Source organism: Lygodium microphyllum, chromosome 5 (genome assembly GCF_053477565.2).
Source record: "Lygodium microphyllum isolate KBCC chromosome 5, Lygodium_microphyllum_v1.1.10, whole genome shotgun sequence".
NCBI classification, from domain to species: Eukaryota; Viridiplantae; Streptophyta; class Polypodiopsida; order Schizaeales; family Lygodiaceae; genus Lygodium; species Lygodium microphyllum.
The window spans coordinates 159,455,092-159,470,292 of record NC_141139.1 but is presented as its reverse complement, the minus strand read 5'-3'; the positions used below and the strand labels follow the sequence as shown (position 1 = coordinate 159,470,292).

The 15,201-nt window shown below is 45.3% G+C and overlaps 1 protein-coding gene across 3 annotated transcripts; it reads right to left on the bottom strand.

The window, feature by feature from the left end:
- Nucleotides 1-596: 596 nt before the first annotated feature.
- Nucleotides 597-13,325, bottom strand: SRR1 (sensitivity to red light reduced protein (SRR1)). Of its 3 annotated transcripts, none has more exons than XM_087678588.1 (3): nucleotides 12,868-13,325; nucleotides 12,064-12,678; nucleotides 597-1,602 (listed from the first exon to the last, which is right to left on the bottom strand). In XM_087678588.1, exons 1-3 carry the CDS (start codon nucleotides 13,185-13,187, stop codon nucleotides 1,599-1,601), a joined length of 939 nt encoding a protein of 312 aa, XP_087534714.1. In that variant the 5' UTR covers nucleotides 13,188-13,325; the 3' UTR covers nucleotides 597-1,598. The 3 variants fall into 3 exon arrangements, with proteins under 3 accessions (XP_087534714.1, XP_087534713.1, XP_087534715.1); XM_087678587.1 differs by having other exon boundaries at nucleotides 599-1,602; nucleotides 12,064-12,738; nucleotides 12,868-13,324; XM_087678589.1 differs by having other exon boundaries at nucleotides 600-1,602; nucleotides 12,587-12,738; nucleotides 12,868-13,322.
- Between the last annotated feature and the right edge of the window lie 1,876 nt (nucleotides 13,326-15,201).

Here is a 15,201-nt window from a genome sequence, read left to right as displayed (position 1 = left end):
AAAGGAAATAATAAATTGTAGTAAAAATACTTGTAATCTTAGCAATCGTAGCACAAGTATAGAGTTACACACACACCATACTAATTTTATCCCAATGAATCTTTACACAACTATTGTCTCTCAACACCTAAAGCTAGATTGTATATTCTTGGAAGGACATGTGATGGACAAAGCTGAAAATTGTGATGCCTACAATTGTATAGCAGAGATTTATATCATCACTGCTACATGGCCTAGTTAGAAGAGAGAATAAGCTTGTATGGACATTTCAACGAATAGCAAATTCAATCACGGCACTTCTTCAACCCCCTTTGTTACTATTTCATAGACTAATTAGAGAGAGAGAGAATAAACTCACATTAACATAACAATGAAAAGCAAGCCTATTCATAAGAAATTTGAGAGATGCGATGAATGTGAGGACAAATTAAAAAACTTGTACTTATAATTTTATTTGTACTCCCCCATGTAAAGGATTAACTATGCCAACATATAGACCTTAAACCGAAATGAGACAAAAAAGAGTTATGAGATCAATGAGTTGCAAACACAAGAAATTGGGCTTACTCGTGCCTAGTGTGGAAGGATCTAAAAACAATTGTATGTTTCGTGAGTATTTGAATGAATGCAAGAGAGGGCATCCATAGTGAAGAATTAGAGCTTGATAGAATTAAAGTGCAAGGAGAAAAAGAGTACAAAATATTTTGAAAGGGCTGGCCACTAAGAAGGTAGACTGCACATATTTTGCTAAGAGTTGGCCATTAAGAAGTTAAGAGTGCACTTTGTGAAAGGGAAGAGTGCCAAGCGAGACTATTTTATAGGTTACAAATTAGAATGAAACCAAGGCAGAGGAAGCAGAAGAGGAAGTGGCAGTGGAAAGGATTCAAAGGTTTTGAGGTTTTAGAAAATTAAAGGATTTCAAAAAATGCCAACACCAGCCATAACAAACCACATGACGTCGTAACTGCAGGCCATGCTTCATACACGCATATCAAGTTACATGCCACATTGCTCGGGTAATGGGGCACTAAGGCTATGGAAGCTGGAAGATTGCCATTACGCAGACGAACCTTGTGATAAACCCAGGCAATTGAAAAAGCAGGAAAAGCATCCGGTCATTCCACATCTTGGAATAAGAATTGAGAAGCAAACTGTGATCCCCGTTTCCTGAGCATAGGATAGTAATGGAATAATAGTGTGATGTCCAGCAACAATTGCAAATACAACATCCATTCTGCAGGTATTGGCTTAAACAATTTACCGACACGTGGGCTCTCCTCCCCCGTCCTCTGCAACCAACCATATATCATTGGAAATTGGTAGGGATGAGACATCTCATAATCTACAGGACATAACCTCGACTGAAGAATGTCAGGCCATGGCAATTTCCAAATGGAGGGGACCATCCCATACAACATAATCAGTAGATGGATATGAAAACAACTGTTTTGGGCGCATCCCCATCCAGGAAGATTTGTGATAATCTTAAACTGCCTGTGATCTCGTGAGAAATAAACCTCTGCTGCTCAGTTTTGGCCAACATCTGTTACGCACATTTCTTGGAGATTTTTCAACAATATATTCAGTCCACCATCTGATCATCTGTCAAAAAACATGACACATTAGAGTAATGAAGCAAATACGCATATCTGCGGTTACCTGAGTAAAAATAAACATAAGAACTTTTATCTTTTCTCCAAAAATGTCCATCTATTAGTCAAAGGTGAAAATAGATTTTACAAACGTGAGAATGCAAGGAGCAATGCAGCGAAACACCATCCCTGGCAGGCGCCCATCAGGTAAGCACGTCATATGTCAGTGCGGTAGAGAATAAAGCAATGCAATGAGACCATGATAATCTCCCATGGAAGGGCCAGGTGCAAAGCAAGCATGTCGATAAAGTGCTGCTAAGAAAGAAGAACGTGATGGCTTTTTTAACAGTGAATGAAGTCAAGACAGGGACACCACAGTGTCTGTAGGAAGAGTGGGCCGATGATAAATGACAAGCCAATATCAAGCAGTTCAAATATGTTGGGCATTTACGAAGAAGAGCACTGTGAGACCAAAAGGGATCTCAACTTTATCTGGTCTTGAGGAAAAGACCAGTCCAGAATAGGCTCCACCTGTGGGGTCCATGTGAATCAAACCTGCACTCTAATCTAGATTTCAGATCTGAACACTGGCTTCTTCAACTGTCTTGTGATTCAGGGCCCACAATCTCTCAATCTATGATCAATCCACCATCCATAGGGTCAAGCAATTGCCCATGTTTCTTATCTTCTCAACCAAGAAAACAACCTCCGAACCAGACAGCTGCATTTCCTGCTGTAGTTGACTGCCACATCTGTGCTTTGCCCTGCCCCAGCATCGTCTCAGCTGACCTCCCTCTCTAAAAACTGCATTTTGCAACCAGGTCAGCTTCACTTCTGTTTCCGGTTATTGTCCTGCTGTTTTGCAGCAGTCTTCTGTTGGACATCCTCCAACAATTTGGTTTCTGCAATCTCACATCTGGTGGTGCTATCCAGGTGCTTTCAACCCCAGTGGACCTTGGCCTCACTGCATTTTGGTGGACAGCCTGTTAGAGATCACAGCCAGGCAGCCAGTGCAGTCGGACAGGAGTGCAGTCGGACTGCCACATGGCAGTCCGACCTGTGCAGGCAGTCGGCTGCAGCCGACAGGCTGTTTTCTGGCGCCCTATTTTCGCCCAGATTTCTGGCTATAAATAGCCGATTTTTCCAGCAGTCTCCAACACTTCTCTGCTCGCAGATTACTGACCGGTGGCACGCGCAAATTCCGTCTCTGTTCGCAGATTTCAGATAGGAGACAGTGCAGACTGCAGCGGACTTCGAGGTGAACAGCAGGTTGCATCGTCGAGGTGGAGACACGCAGTCTAGCGCACTGCGCCTGTGTATATATCTGCATATCTTTGTATTCAGCACACTTTATACAGCAGTTCTTCATCTTCCACTGTCTCTTTCTCTCTCTTCTCTCTCTACGTTCTCTCTCTCTCTCAGTCCTACTCTTCCGCACCGCTGCACTCTGACATAGTATCAAAGCAGTGCTAAAGGGCTGACTGAGCGCAGAACCAACCTGAAGAGGAGTTTCTATCGTGACACAAATTTGCGTTTTCAGCGTTTGAGGGCAGACAGGAGGCCTGCGCCTTGGAACAAGGCTGAAGCGAGCGTGGGCGCGCAGAAAAAGAGTCTAGGTGGTGGATTTTCTGCTGTTTACTGCTGTTTGACGTGGAGGAAGTTTGAGTTTTCAGCCTACAAGTGCAGGTTTTGCTTTTTTCATCGCCTTCGGCGGGTGAAGAAGTTTCAGGACGCGGAAGAGCCTTAGCAGGCTGAGTCAGAGGGGGCTGCTTTTGCGTTTGTGAAGGCATTACAGGTGAAGATGTCTACAGAGATTGACTTGGAGTTCCAATCGATTATGGACCGGAAGGTGCCTGTCTTACCGGCTCTTCCCGCAGATTAGGAGCTCGACGGCGACAACTACCGCATCTGGCGCATCATGATGTTGGCCATCCTTGAGTCCTATGATTTGGCGGAGCTTGTACAGGAGGAGATCGACTAGCCCTCGGTAAGAGATGAGTCCAAACTCTCTTCCGATGCTCGTGCGGAGTTGGCCAAGGCTCAATCTCATTGGGACAAACTGAATGCCGGGATTCGTTCCTTTCTTTTTCTATCTTGTACTACAGCCGTGATCGCTCACATCGAGCACTTGACGGTGGCTCAGGAGATATGGCTGGAGCTTGATCAGATGTACAATCGGATGACCCTTATGAAGCGGGTTTCTTTGGAGGTACAGATACAGACCTTGTCCGTAAACAAGTCTTCTTCACTGCGGGAGAACATCAACAAGCTAAGGCAGCTTCAGATGCAGGTTCAGAATGCGGAGAAGCCGATTTCCTCCGAAGACATGGCGATCACACTATTGTCCCAGTTGCCGCCACGATTCGGTACATTCTACTCTACCCTTATTGCTTCGGGGCGAGAGTCTACTCTTCGGTGGGAAGAGTTGGTTCCTATGGTCTTGGACCAAGAGGAACAACTAAAGGGACAGAATGCTTCCAAGTCAGAGGCGCCATTGAAAGAAGGATTGGCCTGACAAAGACAAGAAGGACACCAACAAGGACACAAAGGATTCTGGAGCAGTGGCTACACCCTCATCAGCTGCATTTCTTCATCTAGCTGTCATTGAGGACTCTTCACCAAATGCTTTTGATGCTGCGATGACGGCTCCCCAGGCTCGAGAGTGGATCGTTGATAGTGGTGCCTCTCGACACATGACTCCTTCATCAGATGGTGTTGCCCAATTGCGACCCTCACGTGGACCGATTCTCATTGGAGATAGTTCTTCAGTATCTATTGCAGGTTGGGGTAAGATGCAGCTTATTCCAGATGGACGAGGTGGTACCCATACCTCAGAGGTTTTGCATGTACCAGGCTTAGGATACCATCTTCTGTCAGTTCATAAGATTTGCTCCCTTGGCCTTTTGGTGGAGTTTGACAGTACTATGGTGCGAGTCCTTGATCGTGGATCGAGGAAGGTTCTATCATCCGGATATGAGGAGAACAGCATTTATAAATTGAAGTCTTCCACCGCCCTCTCTACTCTTCTTCTTACCTCACAGTCACAGCCAGAGTTATGGCATGCTCGGTTTGGTCACCTCAACTATGATTATCTTCGGAGGGCATCACATGGACAGCTTGTTCGAGGGTTGCCGGATATAGTGGTGAGCCAGCAGCCATGTGTCTCCTGCATTTGGGGGAAGCAACATAGGGATGCCATTCCCCACACAGCTTCGCGGCGGTCTACTTCACCGATGGAGCTTGTATCTATCGATCTATGTGGCCCTATGAGGAATGAGTCCTTGCATGGGAGCTCGTACTTCATGCTGATCATAGATGACTACAGCAGGATGACATGGGCCTATTTTTTGGCATTAAAGTCAGAAGCTTTCTTACACTTCAAGGATTGGCTTCTCTTTGAGGAGAACCGATCAGGCCGGAAGTTGAAGACCTTGCGATCCGACAAGGGCGGTGAATTTGTTTCTAATGAGTTTGCTCAATTTTGTGCAGATAAAGGTATTCACCAGGAGTTTGCCAATACCAACACTCCTCAAGAAAATGGCATTCTTGCACGGATAAACCGTAGTGTGATCGAGATGGCGCGCACCATGATGGAACACCGACAGACCCCTCAGGTTCTGTGGGCCGAGGCTATGGCTACTGCAGTCCACATCCTTAATCGATCCCCTACTTCGGCCGTTGAAGGGATGACCCCGTTTGAGGCTTACTTTGGGACCAAGCCAGATGTTTCTTACTTTAGGGTCTTTGGGTGTGATGCCTATGTTCACATTCCCAAGGCTCACCGTGATAAATTTGAAGCAGCTTCCCAAAGACAGGTATTTGTTGGCTACAGCTCCCAGTCCCAAGGCTATCGATTGTATGATCCCGTCAAGCGGGATGTGTACACTAGCCGCAATGTGCGGTTTGTGGAGGTTCCGGCTATATCAACGTGTGAGAAGCATCCCGTTCTTGGAGATCCAAGGGAGAGTTGGGCTCTTGCTACAATTCCATTGGAGCCCGTGCCTTTTGATTATGATTCTGTTTCTGACACAGAGTCTACTGTTCCACCGGTCACCCCTGAGGAGTTACCACTGGTGGATATTCCCGAGTCTTCCACTGATGGAGAGAGACGAGGGGAGGTTCGGCCTCCTCCTCGCTGGGCCCCTAACACACTCCGTAATTCAGGGATCGAGGGGGTTCCTGAGGAGTGGGGACCGCAAGATGGTCCGCGGCGGTCACGGCGGCACCAGGCACATTCTACGGAGCTTGTTTGCTCTAACTATTGTTTGATGACCCGTGTTATGTAGGATCGAGAGCCCACCTCCGTGAAGGAGGCTTTACAGTCCGCACCATGGAAGAAAGCTATGGAAGCCGAGTTGGAGGCTATTGAAAGGAATGGCACTTGGTCACTCGTGCCCCGTCCCCCGAATAAGGTGCTTAGCGTCAAGTGGGTCTTCAAGTCCAAATACCTTAGCGATGGTTCTTTGGATAAGCACAAGGCTCGCCTTGTTGCTAAAGGTTTTGCACAGCGCCCAGGGATTGATTGTCATGATACTTTTGCCCCCACAGCTCGAATGGCAACCATAAGAGCTGTTCTTGCCTTGGCTGGCCATACGAGATGGCATGTTTACCAGTTGGATGTGAAGTCGGCCTTCCTCAATGGTGATTTGAAGGAGGAGATCTATGTTGAGCAACCTCCTGGCTTTGGATCTTCAGATGGAAAAGTCTACAGGTTGAAGAAGGCCTTGTATGGCCTCAAGCAGGCTCCGCGTGCATGGAACGAGAAGATTGATTCGTTCCTCCAGTCTCAGTTGGGATATCGGCGTTCCAAGGCCGATCTGCAGCTTTATGTTCACACTTCCGCGGATGGTTGTGTGCTTTTTGTGTTGTATGTTGATGATTTGATTGTCACACGTGATCATGCACAACAGGTCCAAGAGATGAAGTCAGCTTTACATCGGACGTTCGAGATAACGGACTTAGGTCTACTCCATTTCTTTTTGGGCCATGAGATTTATCAGTCTCAGAGGGGGATCTTCATCTCTCAACACAGATATGTACAGGAGCTCTTGGTGTCTTTTGAGATGGAGGATTGTCGGACCCTTTCTACTCCTATGGATCCGACTGGAAGGCCACTTCCCATTCAGCTTCTTCTATGGCGGATGCTTCCCGCTATCATCAGTTGATTGGGTCCTTGATTTGGCTTCTCAACACTCGGGTTGATCTTTGTTTTGTTGTTGGGCTCTTGGCAGGGTTCATGAGTGAACCTAAAACGGTGCATTGGCAGGCTGCTCAGAGGATACTTCGGTATTTGAGGGGGACGTCTGATTTAGGGATTCATTATCCCGCAAGAACAGATGGTTCAGATCTTGTACTTGCAGGTTGAAGCGACTCGGATTAGGCCAGTGATGTGGACCACAGGCGGTCTACTACAGGTTACTATTTTACCTTAGGTGCAGGTGCTATCTCATGGAGTAGCAAGAAGCAGCCCACAGTAGCCCTTTCGTCTACTGAGGCGGAGTATCGGGCCGCGTCTTCCACCACATGTGAGGTTGTGTGGCTTCGGAGATTATTGGAGGAGCTTGGGTGCCCCCAAACTCGTCCTACTTTGCTGCAATGTGACAATGAGAGTTGCATTGCCTTGGCACGGAACCCTGTTTTTCATGCCCAGACGAAGCACATAGAGATCCAGTATCACTTCATCAGAGAAAAGCTTCTGGATGAGACCATCACTGTGGAGTACTACCAGACGGAGGACAATCTTGCGGATTTGTTTACGAAGGCACTTCCCCAAGCTCTACTTCGGCGACATTCCAAATCCCTCAGGCTTCTGCCCTGCCCAGGCTCTGAGAGGGGGTGTTAGAGATCACAGCCAGGCAGCCAGTGCAGTCGGACAGGAGTGTAGTCGGACTGCACAGTCGAACTGCCACGTGGCAGTCCGACCTGTGCAGGCAGTCGGCTGCATTTAATGCAGCCGACAGGCTGTTTTCTGGCGCCCTATTTTCGCCCAGATTTATGGCTATAAATAGCCGATTTTTCCAGCAGTCTCCAACACTTCTCTACTCGAAGATTACTGACCGGTGGCACGCGCAGATTCCGTCTCTGTTCGCTGATTTCAGACAGGAGACAGTGCAGACTGCAACGGACTTCGAGGTGAACAGCAGGTTGCATCGTCAAGGTGGAGACACGCAGTCCAGCGCACTGCGCCCGTGTATATATCTACATATCTTTGTATTCAGCACACTTTATACAGCAGTTCTTCATCTTCCACTCTCTTTCTCTCTCTTCTCTCTCTGCGTTCTCTCTCTCTCAGTCCTACGCTTCCGCACCGCTGCACTCTGACACAGCCACCTTTAACAGCCGCAGACATTTATGCTTCTGGGTGGACAATCAACTCTCTCATCCCAGAATACCTACGTTTTGGTGGAGGGCCCATCTTTTGTAATCCAATGTTTCCTCGTACAGCATATTAAAGGTATTCTCTTTTAATTCCTCAGTTATGCCTGCTCTCTTTGATGATACAGCTTCTACCTCTTCTTCCCAGCCTGGGGTGTGAACTTGTTTCTCTCTTCTCACACCAGCAGTGCAGATTCCCATTTTCCCAACCTTCCAAGGGCTCATAAGCTGGATGGCCAACTATTCCCTCTAGAAGCAGAAGGCCCAGTCCATTTTGATTTCTTCACCAAGCATATTCGTCCCCCTGTTTCTATGCATGCAGCTGACTTCTGGGATCTGGTATATACCAAAACGCTCTCTTCTTTCTAGAGCTTAATAACACTGTGTTGCTTCATGTGAAGGTGATAAGGATTGCTAGACAGATGTGGACTGCATTGCATGATCTCGATGAGAGTCCCACATTCTCCCATAGACTCACAGATCGGGTTGAGGCACGTCATGCCAATTCCTTGCCAAAAGTAAAATCACAGTGAGTTAGCAGTCTGCACACAATCAATAGATTCACAAGATTTAGTAATCATGCTATTGACCCATCTTCCCTCCCCCAGGGACAATGTGTTTTATGCTAGTTTGCTTACCTCACATGCATATAAGACTTTCACATGGAAGGAGTTCATTCCTATGGCGTTAGCCCCAAGTTTGGAGAGAGAGAGAGAGAGAGAGTATAGAAGCACCTGAACTAACAATGATAACAGCCAACAACGGCAGCCTATAAATAGGCAAGGCCTCTAAATCTGGCTGACTTGCTGTCATAAATGTGGCCCACTTGTAGCCTCTGTCTAGCCTCCAGCCATTACTGGCCAAAATGACATCCACCTGGCTGCAACATGGCAGGCTGGACATGCGCCACCAAAATGGGCTGGAGATGACCACAAACTGGCTGGAAATGCATGCCAATGCTTGGCACGACAAATCCACATGAGAACAAAGTCTAAGCTCCTCCATTTCCGTTAGACTTCAACTCACAACCAAGAGATGAAAGCATGATATACAAAATGCTAACACCCCTCCATTAGATCCTAGGAGGAAAGCCTAGTACATGCATGTAATGAAGCATTGAAGACTGTGGAAAAGGCTTTGTGAAGAGGTATGCTGCTGCATTATCCGCAACTAGACAACAAACCACCTCCACTTCAAACTCCAACGATGCACTCTCAAACATAATGATATTGAACCTCTATGTACTTCAGGGATCATTTGCTAGGGTGAGCCATCCCCCATATGTATCCTACATTCAGGGTAACACACACACACACACACGCCTTCAAACTCATTTTCTGTGAGTGCGCAACGGAAGAAGGAACAGGAAAACACACACACACACAAAGAGCAACTCTACAAGGAAAGAAGAAAATAAATCTGCACTAAACAAGGAAAAAATGCTGAATACACAAAGAGGACTGATCAGTCCCTGCACGCAGCCCACAACGTCAATGAGGGCACCAAATCAGGCTGATGACGATGATAGCACTAGAGACGAAGGAGAAGACAGAAGTCGGAGTGTGCACCTACAAACCTACAATGGAAGAATAAGATCTGCCAAGTGAGAAGTGGCTGGTATATATAGCCAACTCCCATCAAAACTGACCGACTTGTACCTTGGACCCAAAAAATGGGCCAACCAACAAACTGACCAAGAAATGCACACAAACTCGACTGGAGGAGAAAATGCATAGAAAAGCAATGAAATGGCTGCTCTAGAATAAGGTACCTCCTCCATCAAAACAAGTGACAAGCGTGTTAGAGTTCCTAAAGTCCTCATCTGACTCAAACTAAGGCTCACAAGCATGAGATGACAAGCCATACCAATCATGACTGCTGACACCCCCTCTTAGATCCTGGAGGTGGCAGAAGGCCAAAGAAAAAATAGATCCTAGGGTGGCAAAAGGAATGCCAATGTCGATGAAGTCCATCGATGTAGACTGCCAATGAAGCTGCTTCTCACAATCCTAGAAAACCCCCCTGTGAACCATTAGTGGCTGAGGAATCCGCAACATCATCACCAAGATTGTCCCCCTTTAAAAGGGATGGGGGGTATGAGAAAACCACTAGAGGAGAGGGTGGGGGATGAGAAGGAACCTATGGAAAGGATTGTGCACAAGCGGGAACGGGTTTAGCAAAAGACAGCAATTGTAAAGGACCCTACATAAGAGAAGAGAAATGGAGCCTGTAAAGCCCACTCTTCTGCCAACCTATTGCAATAACATCTCCAGTAGAAGAATCCCCAATACAGATGGCCTGCTCAATGAAGACAACCCAAGTACCAAGCCTAGTAAGGCTATAAACTGAGAGGAGTGAAAAGCCCAAGTTCGGAACATAAAGGGCCTGTGAAAGGCAGCATGACGCATGGTCACGAAATAAAGACAAAGTGCCAACACCACTAATAGGCACCAATACAATGTCACCAACAGTAACAGCATCCTCACAAGAGCTAGATTCTGCAACAAACCACCTCATGGAGTCATATGACTAAACACTCCACTATCAACTAGCCAAGGCCTCTTAGAAGATGAGGCAACTACTGAAAAAGACTCCTCCAACTCAACAATATAAAGGAACACTGAATTAAGGAGAATCATAAACAGTGAGCATCCACAATTTCTTCTTGAGAGTAATCCAATGGGAAAATGTCTTCTGATAGTACAAAGAAGCAAGCTTTGTCCACACCTCCGCTCCTTTCCCCAACTTGCACACATACACTGGGACAAAATCCTATAAGCTCATAAAGAGGAAAGATCAAGCTCTAGAGTTGACCCAATCCCATAGGGCGGCACGATCCATCGATGATCCCACTATGGGATCCTCCACTGGACAAGGAATAGGGTGGGAGACAAACTCCCAAAGATTGAAGGTATCAAGGATACACTCCACCTTACACGACCAAAGAGAATAGTTTGAACCATCCAACAGGTTTTCTTTGGGCAAAGAAGAGAGTATGAGCACCTATATAGAGGGTGCCATAGGTGGCATTTTGAGGCCAGTAGAATAGGCCTTCTATGAAACATGGAGAGAACAGGAAGGAGAGGGATCCCATACAAACGGGCTAGGTGACCTTCATCTTTCTTCACAAGCATTGTCACGTGGAATCTCCATACACTGTTCACAATAATCTTGCCACCATTTGGAGGAATGGTAAGAATGTTCCTCATCTATATCATCAAAGCCTTGAAACTGGTTATAAGACATCTTTGATATCCTAGAAGACACCCACAAGGTCTGAAATTTGCAATAGACGAGAAAAATCAGCGACAAGCACTATGTAGAAGTGTAACATGTACTTAAGTGGAGAGCTGATGCACATGAAGAATCAACATGGTGGCCTGAGGTTTGACAAATTTTAAATTATAAGTCAACCTTCAGTTACAACTATGAATAGGCCAAACAGGCCATCACAATATTGGCCGCAGCAGATTGCAAGCCTATCACAGAAATTTCAATCAAGAAGCAATGAGCAAGTTCATGGTGCAAGCAGGCAGGCAAGGCAGCCAACCAGCAAGCTGGACTAGCAACCAGTCAGTTCGCAGTCAGAATGTAGACCAATAGCCACACAGGATCCCCAAAACACTCAGACATACACACCATTTTTCCCTTGTGGTACAGGATTTTTCCATACTGCAATTTAAGTACTGGAATTATGAAATCTGCATCCTCGCACTCTTTATGCGAGTGCCTGGACTGCAAGCTTGTGTGTTGAGTGAAAATTTCTAGACTTAGTATAGCATTGCACTAAGGAGTTTATACTTGCAGCACTTAACTACAAGCAAGGTTTTAGATATAAAAGCCACCAGAGAGTGATATCTAAATGCAAATCTCCAACCAGAAACTGCAACAATAATTCAGTCACAAGTGTTTTGCTAGAACAAGGCTATAATGCAAGACTTTGAGAGACTCCACCTATAAAACCTTTAAGAAAAATAATTTGTGTACAAGTGTTCCACCAGCTACAGGGCTACAAAGCAAGCCTCTGAAAACTTTACCCCTAAAGATATTCAGGTTCCTTTGCATAAAATAAATTATAAATCAGAAGCGGCCTTACCTATCTGACACCTTCTGCAAAAAATGCCAACTCATGTCATTGAATGCTGAAAGTCCTAAGGTGGAAGCTGCATCTAGCGGAATCTCATGTGCCCTTTGTTGAAATTCCAACAAAAATGCAGGTGGTGTTTTGGATTGTCGTTTGTGTGCAGGGAAGGACGACCACTGCTCCTGATAATTGTTGAAGCTATTTCCCAGTATTACCAGTGAACTCAATTTTTGGAGTGTCCAGTTGGCACATAGAACATTATCATACAGTTGTTCCTCACAATGAGGCATGTAGAACAAAGTAGGCCTATCAATGATGCGTCTACCCTCCTCGTTAACAACAACAGAAGAGCAGCCCAGTGCCTGGATTGCCTCGCGTTCAGACTGTGACAATACTGGATCATAGACTTCAATGTCTCCAACCCAAGCAAATTTTTGTCTCAACAAAAGGATCAATGCAAACTGGAACCGTGAGACCTCTGAAACTGCAATTTTACCAAGCCCATACACAACTATCTGCAATTTCCATTCCGTACCTTGCAATGGAGACATATGGACCCCTTCACCAGATATACTTTTTACAGGCTTGTTCCCACTCTCTTGCAGATCAAATATATCTTTAATAGGCCTGTGCAAGAACGTGAGGCCCTCAACATCTCCATTTTCAAAATTTGGACTTTCAAGGAACCTGAAAAGGTCCCAGGAAAATCTAAAGGTTGAAGTTCATTCAAGATCAAGGTGCAGAAAACCTTGATTCAAGTTTCTTGCATCGTGTCTCCAAAATGCTTGCCATTATAGAAAAAGATAAGAAGCATACCTATCTTCATGCTCAGAAGCCGCATCCCCCGAGTCTGAGCAGCACGAAGCCGGCGATCTGGTGCATGTACCAAATGAAGCCGCTGTGCAAAGCTTCTCCGCAACGCAAGGACTCTCTACCTGTTCCAGGAAACGCTTAAAAAACTCAGAATCGCGCAATCTACACATGGAACGCTCCATTCTGAGCAAGATGCTGGCTCCATCTTCCTCGTCTTGGCTGTCGTCCGCGGCTGGTGCAGACTTAGCACGGGAAGGACGGCTCCGGTGCTGAGCAGAGGAGCGCTTGCTGGTGACGAGCTTCCAGGCACCATCGTCGTCCATTTCTGGCAACGCTAAAGGCCTCAAAGGGAGATCTCGATGTAATCACAAGCACCTGTCTATCTACTACGGGGAGAAAATGGGTCGTAGCAAGTCTAAATTGACTGTTGCAAGGGGGGAAGGTTGGACGATCCATTCTTGAAATTAAGATTGGAATCTACGCTAATGTTAGAAAATTATTTACACATGTGGGTACCTGCAATCACGATATTACCTCATGTGAATCAAGAGACAAGTCAGAGCATAGAATCATACTAGGCGTTCTGCGCCTAGACTCGTCCCGGCGCTTAGCGCCGAGCGGGCGCGATTTTCGCGGCGAGGGTGGGTGCTGGACACATGGCACCCGCCCCCAACCTCCCCTTAACTAATAGTATAGATTACGCCATTCTAAAGTCCTAGTTCTTGATTGGAACGAAGACAATCCATGGTCGTTGGCTAGACTAGTTGATCCAAAAATTTCTTGATCCTTGCCACTCATTATTTTATGTTAAAGAATGCACGTTTCAAGAAAAACCTTAATGTTCTTGAGGTTGTATTATTAAGTTCCTTGGAGTGTGCAAAAGCAATTCCAGATGATCGTATTCAATTTTTAGACAAGGAAAAGAAGATTGCAAAAGTTCAAAGCCAAAGACAAAATGAGTATTAGTATACTATTCAAAATGCACATTGTGGATGGATTTGTTGCTCATGTAATTGGGCCACAAAAGGGAATATATGCAAGCATCAATTAAAGGCTATAATTGTGAATGGTCTACACACATCCATGGTGGTTGCTAAATCTATGAGCTTATACAATGATGTTTGCAAAGATGTGTCACGTAAGCATTCCTTAAATTTATGTTAAGTTGCTTTGTAACATGCATTATATCCTTAAGCCTAAAATGATTTTACAAGCCATCAGATCTTAAACATCTCGAGAGACAAAGCACCAACACAAGGAACTACTTCGACAACACTAATGAGACCATGGCAATAGGTTGAATTGTTTTTTACTTTTTCTAAAGTACTTTTACATATGCTTCAAAAGTGAATTGTAACATGCATACAAAACACTTAAGAATACAATATGTGTCTATTTTGCAAGGGCTCTCACAAAAGACTATGCAAGCCATAGATGATGTTGATAGGGTAAAAAATCAATTGGAGCATGTGCTTAACAAAGTCAAGGATATTTGTGATTAGTAGGTCACTTTCAAAACATGCTTTTGAACATTGTTAAACTCTTGATCATGAAATGTTTTTCCTTAAGCAGGTGTAGATATAGATATTCTCTTATATACACAACAATTGGGGCTTCAAACGGTAGCTTCCTTGTAGTAGTTAAAGGCCTCTAAAATGAGCATGGAATCAAATCCATGTTCCCAATTGCAACATATTGAAGATGAATTTGAAAACTAACTAGATCATGTGAAGCCATTTGTAAAGCAAACTCTTTCAAAGTCACAAAAGCAAACTAAGGCACATCTATACTATTAGTTAAGGAGAGGTGGGGGACGGGTGCCACGTGGCAACCCCCCACCTCCCCCACAAGAAGAAAAAGAGAACGCGGGGGCAGGTGCCACGCGTCCAGCACCCGCCCCCGCCTGCAAAAATTGCGCCCGCCCCGGCGCAAAGCGCCGGGCGAGTCTAGGCGCGGAGCGCCTAGTGTAAGGGTATTGAAATCTTTTCCTAAAGTTGAGAAGAAGAAGAAAGTCAACATGCAAGTAAAGGTTGAAAAACTGTCACAAGCAAGCAAAATGATCACATTCCATGTATCAATATACTTTAAATTATCTTGAGATTTATTAATATTTTTAAATATTGAAGTCAACGTCCATTTGTGTCTTAGGTATAGATGTTGTATTTATGTAAGGTCTCATGGATTTGTGTCAAATTTATCAAACCTTTTTTCTAGCATTTGAGACATTTGAATAAGGAAAGACAGGTCACACATTGTGACTGTTGGAGTTCCTACATACAGTGTATCTTTCTCTTACTCTCTTGCTCCATCCACCATAGCTCTTACTTTCGCTTATAT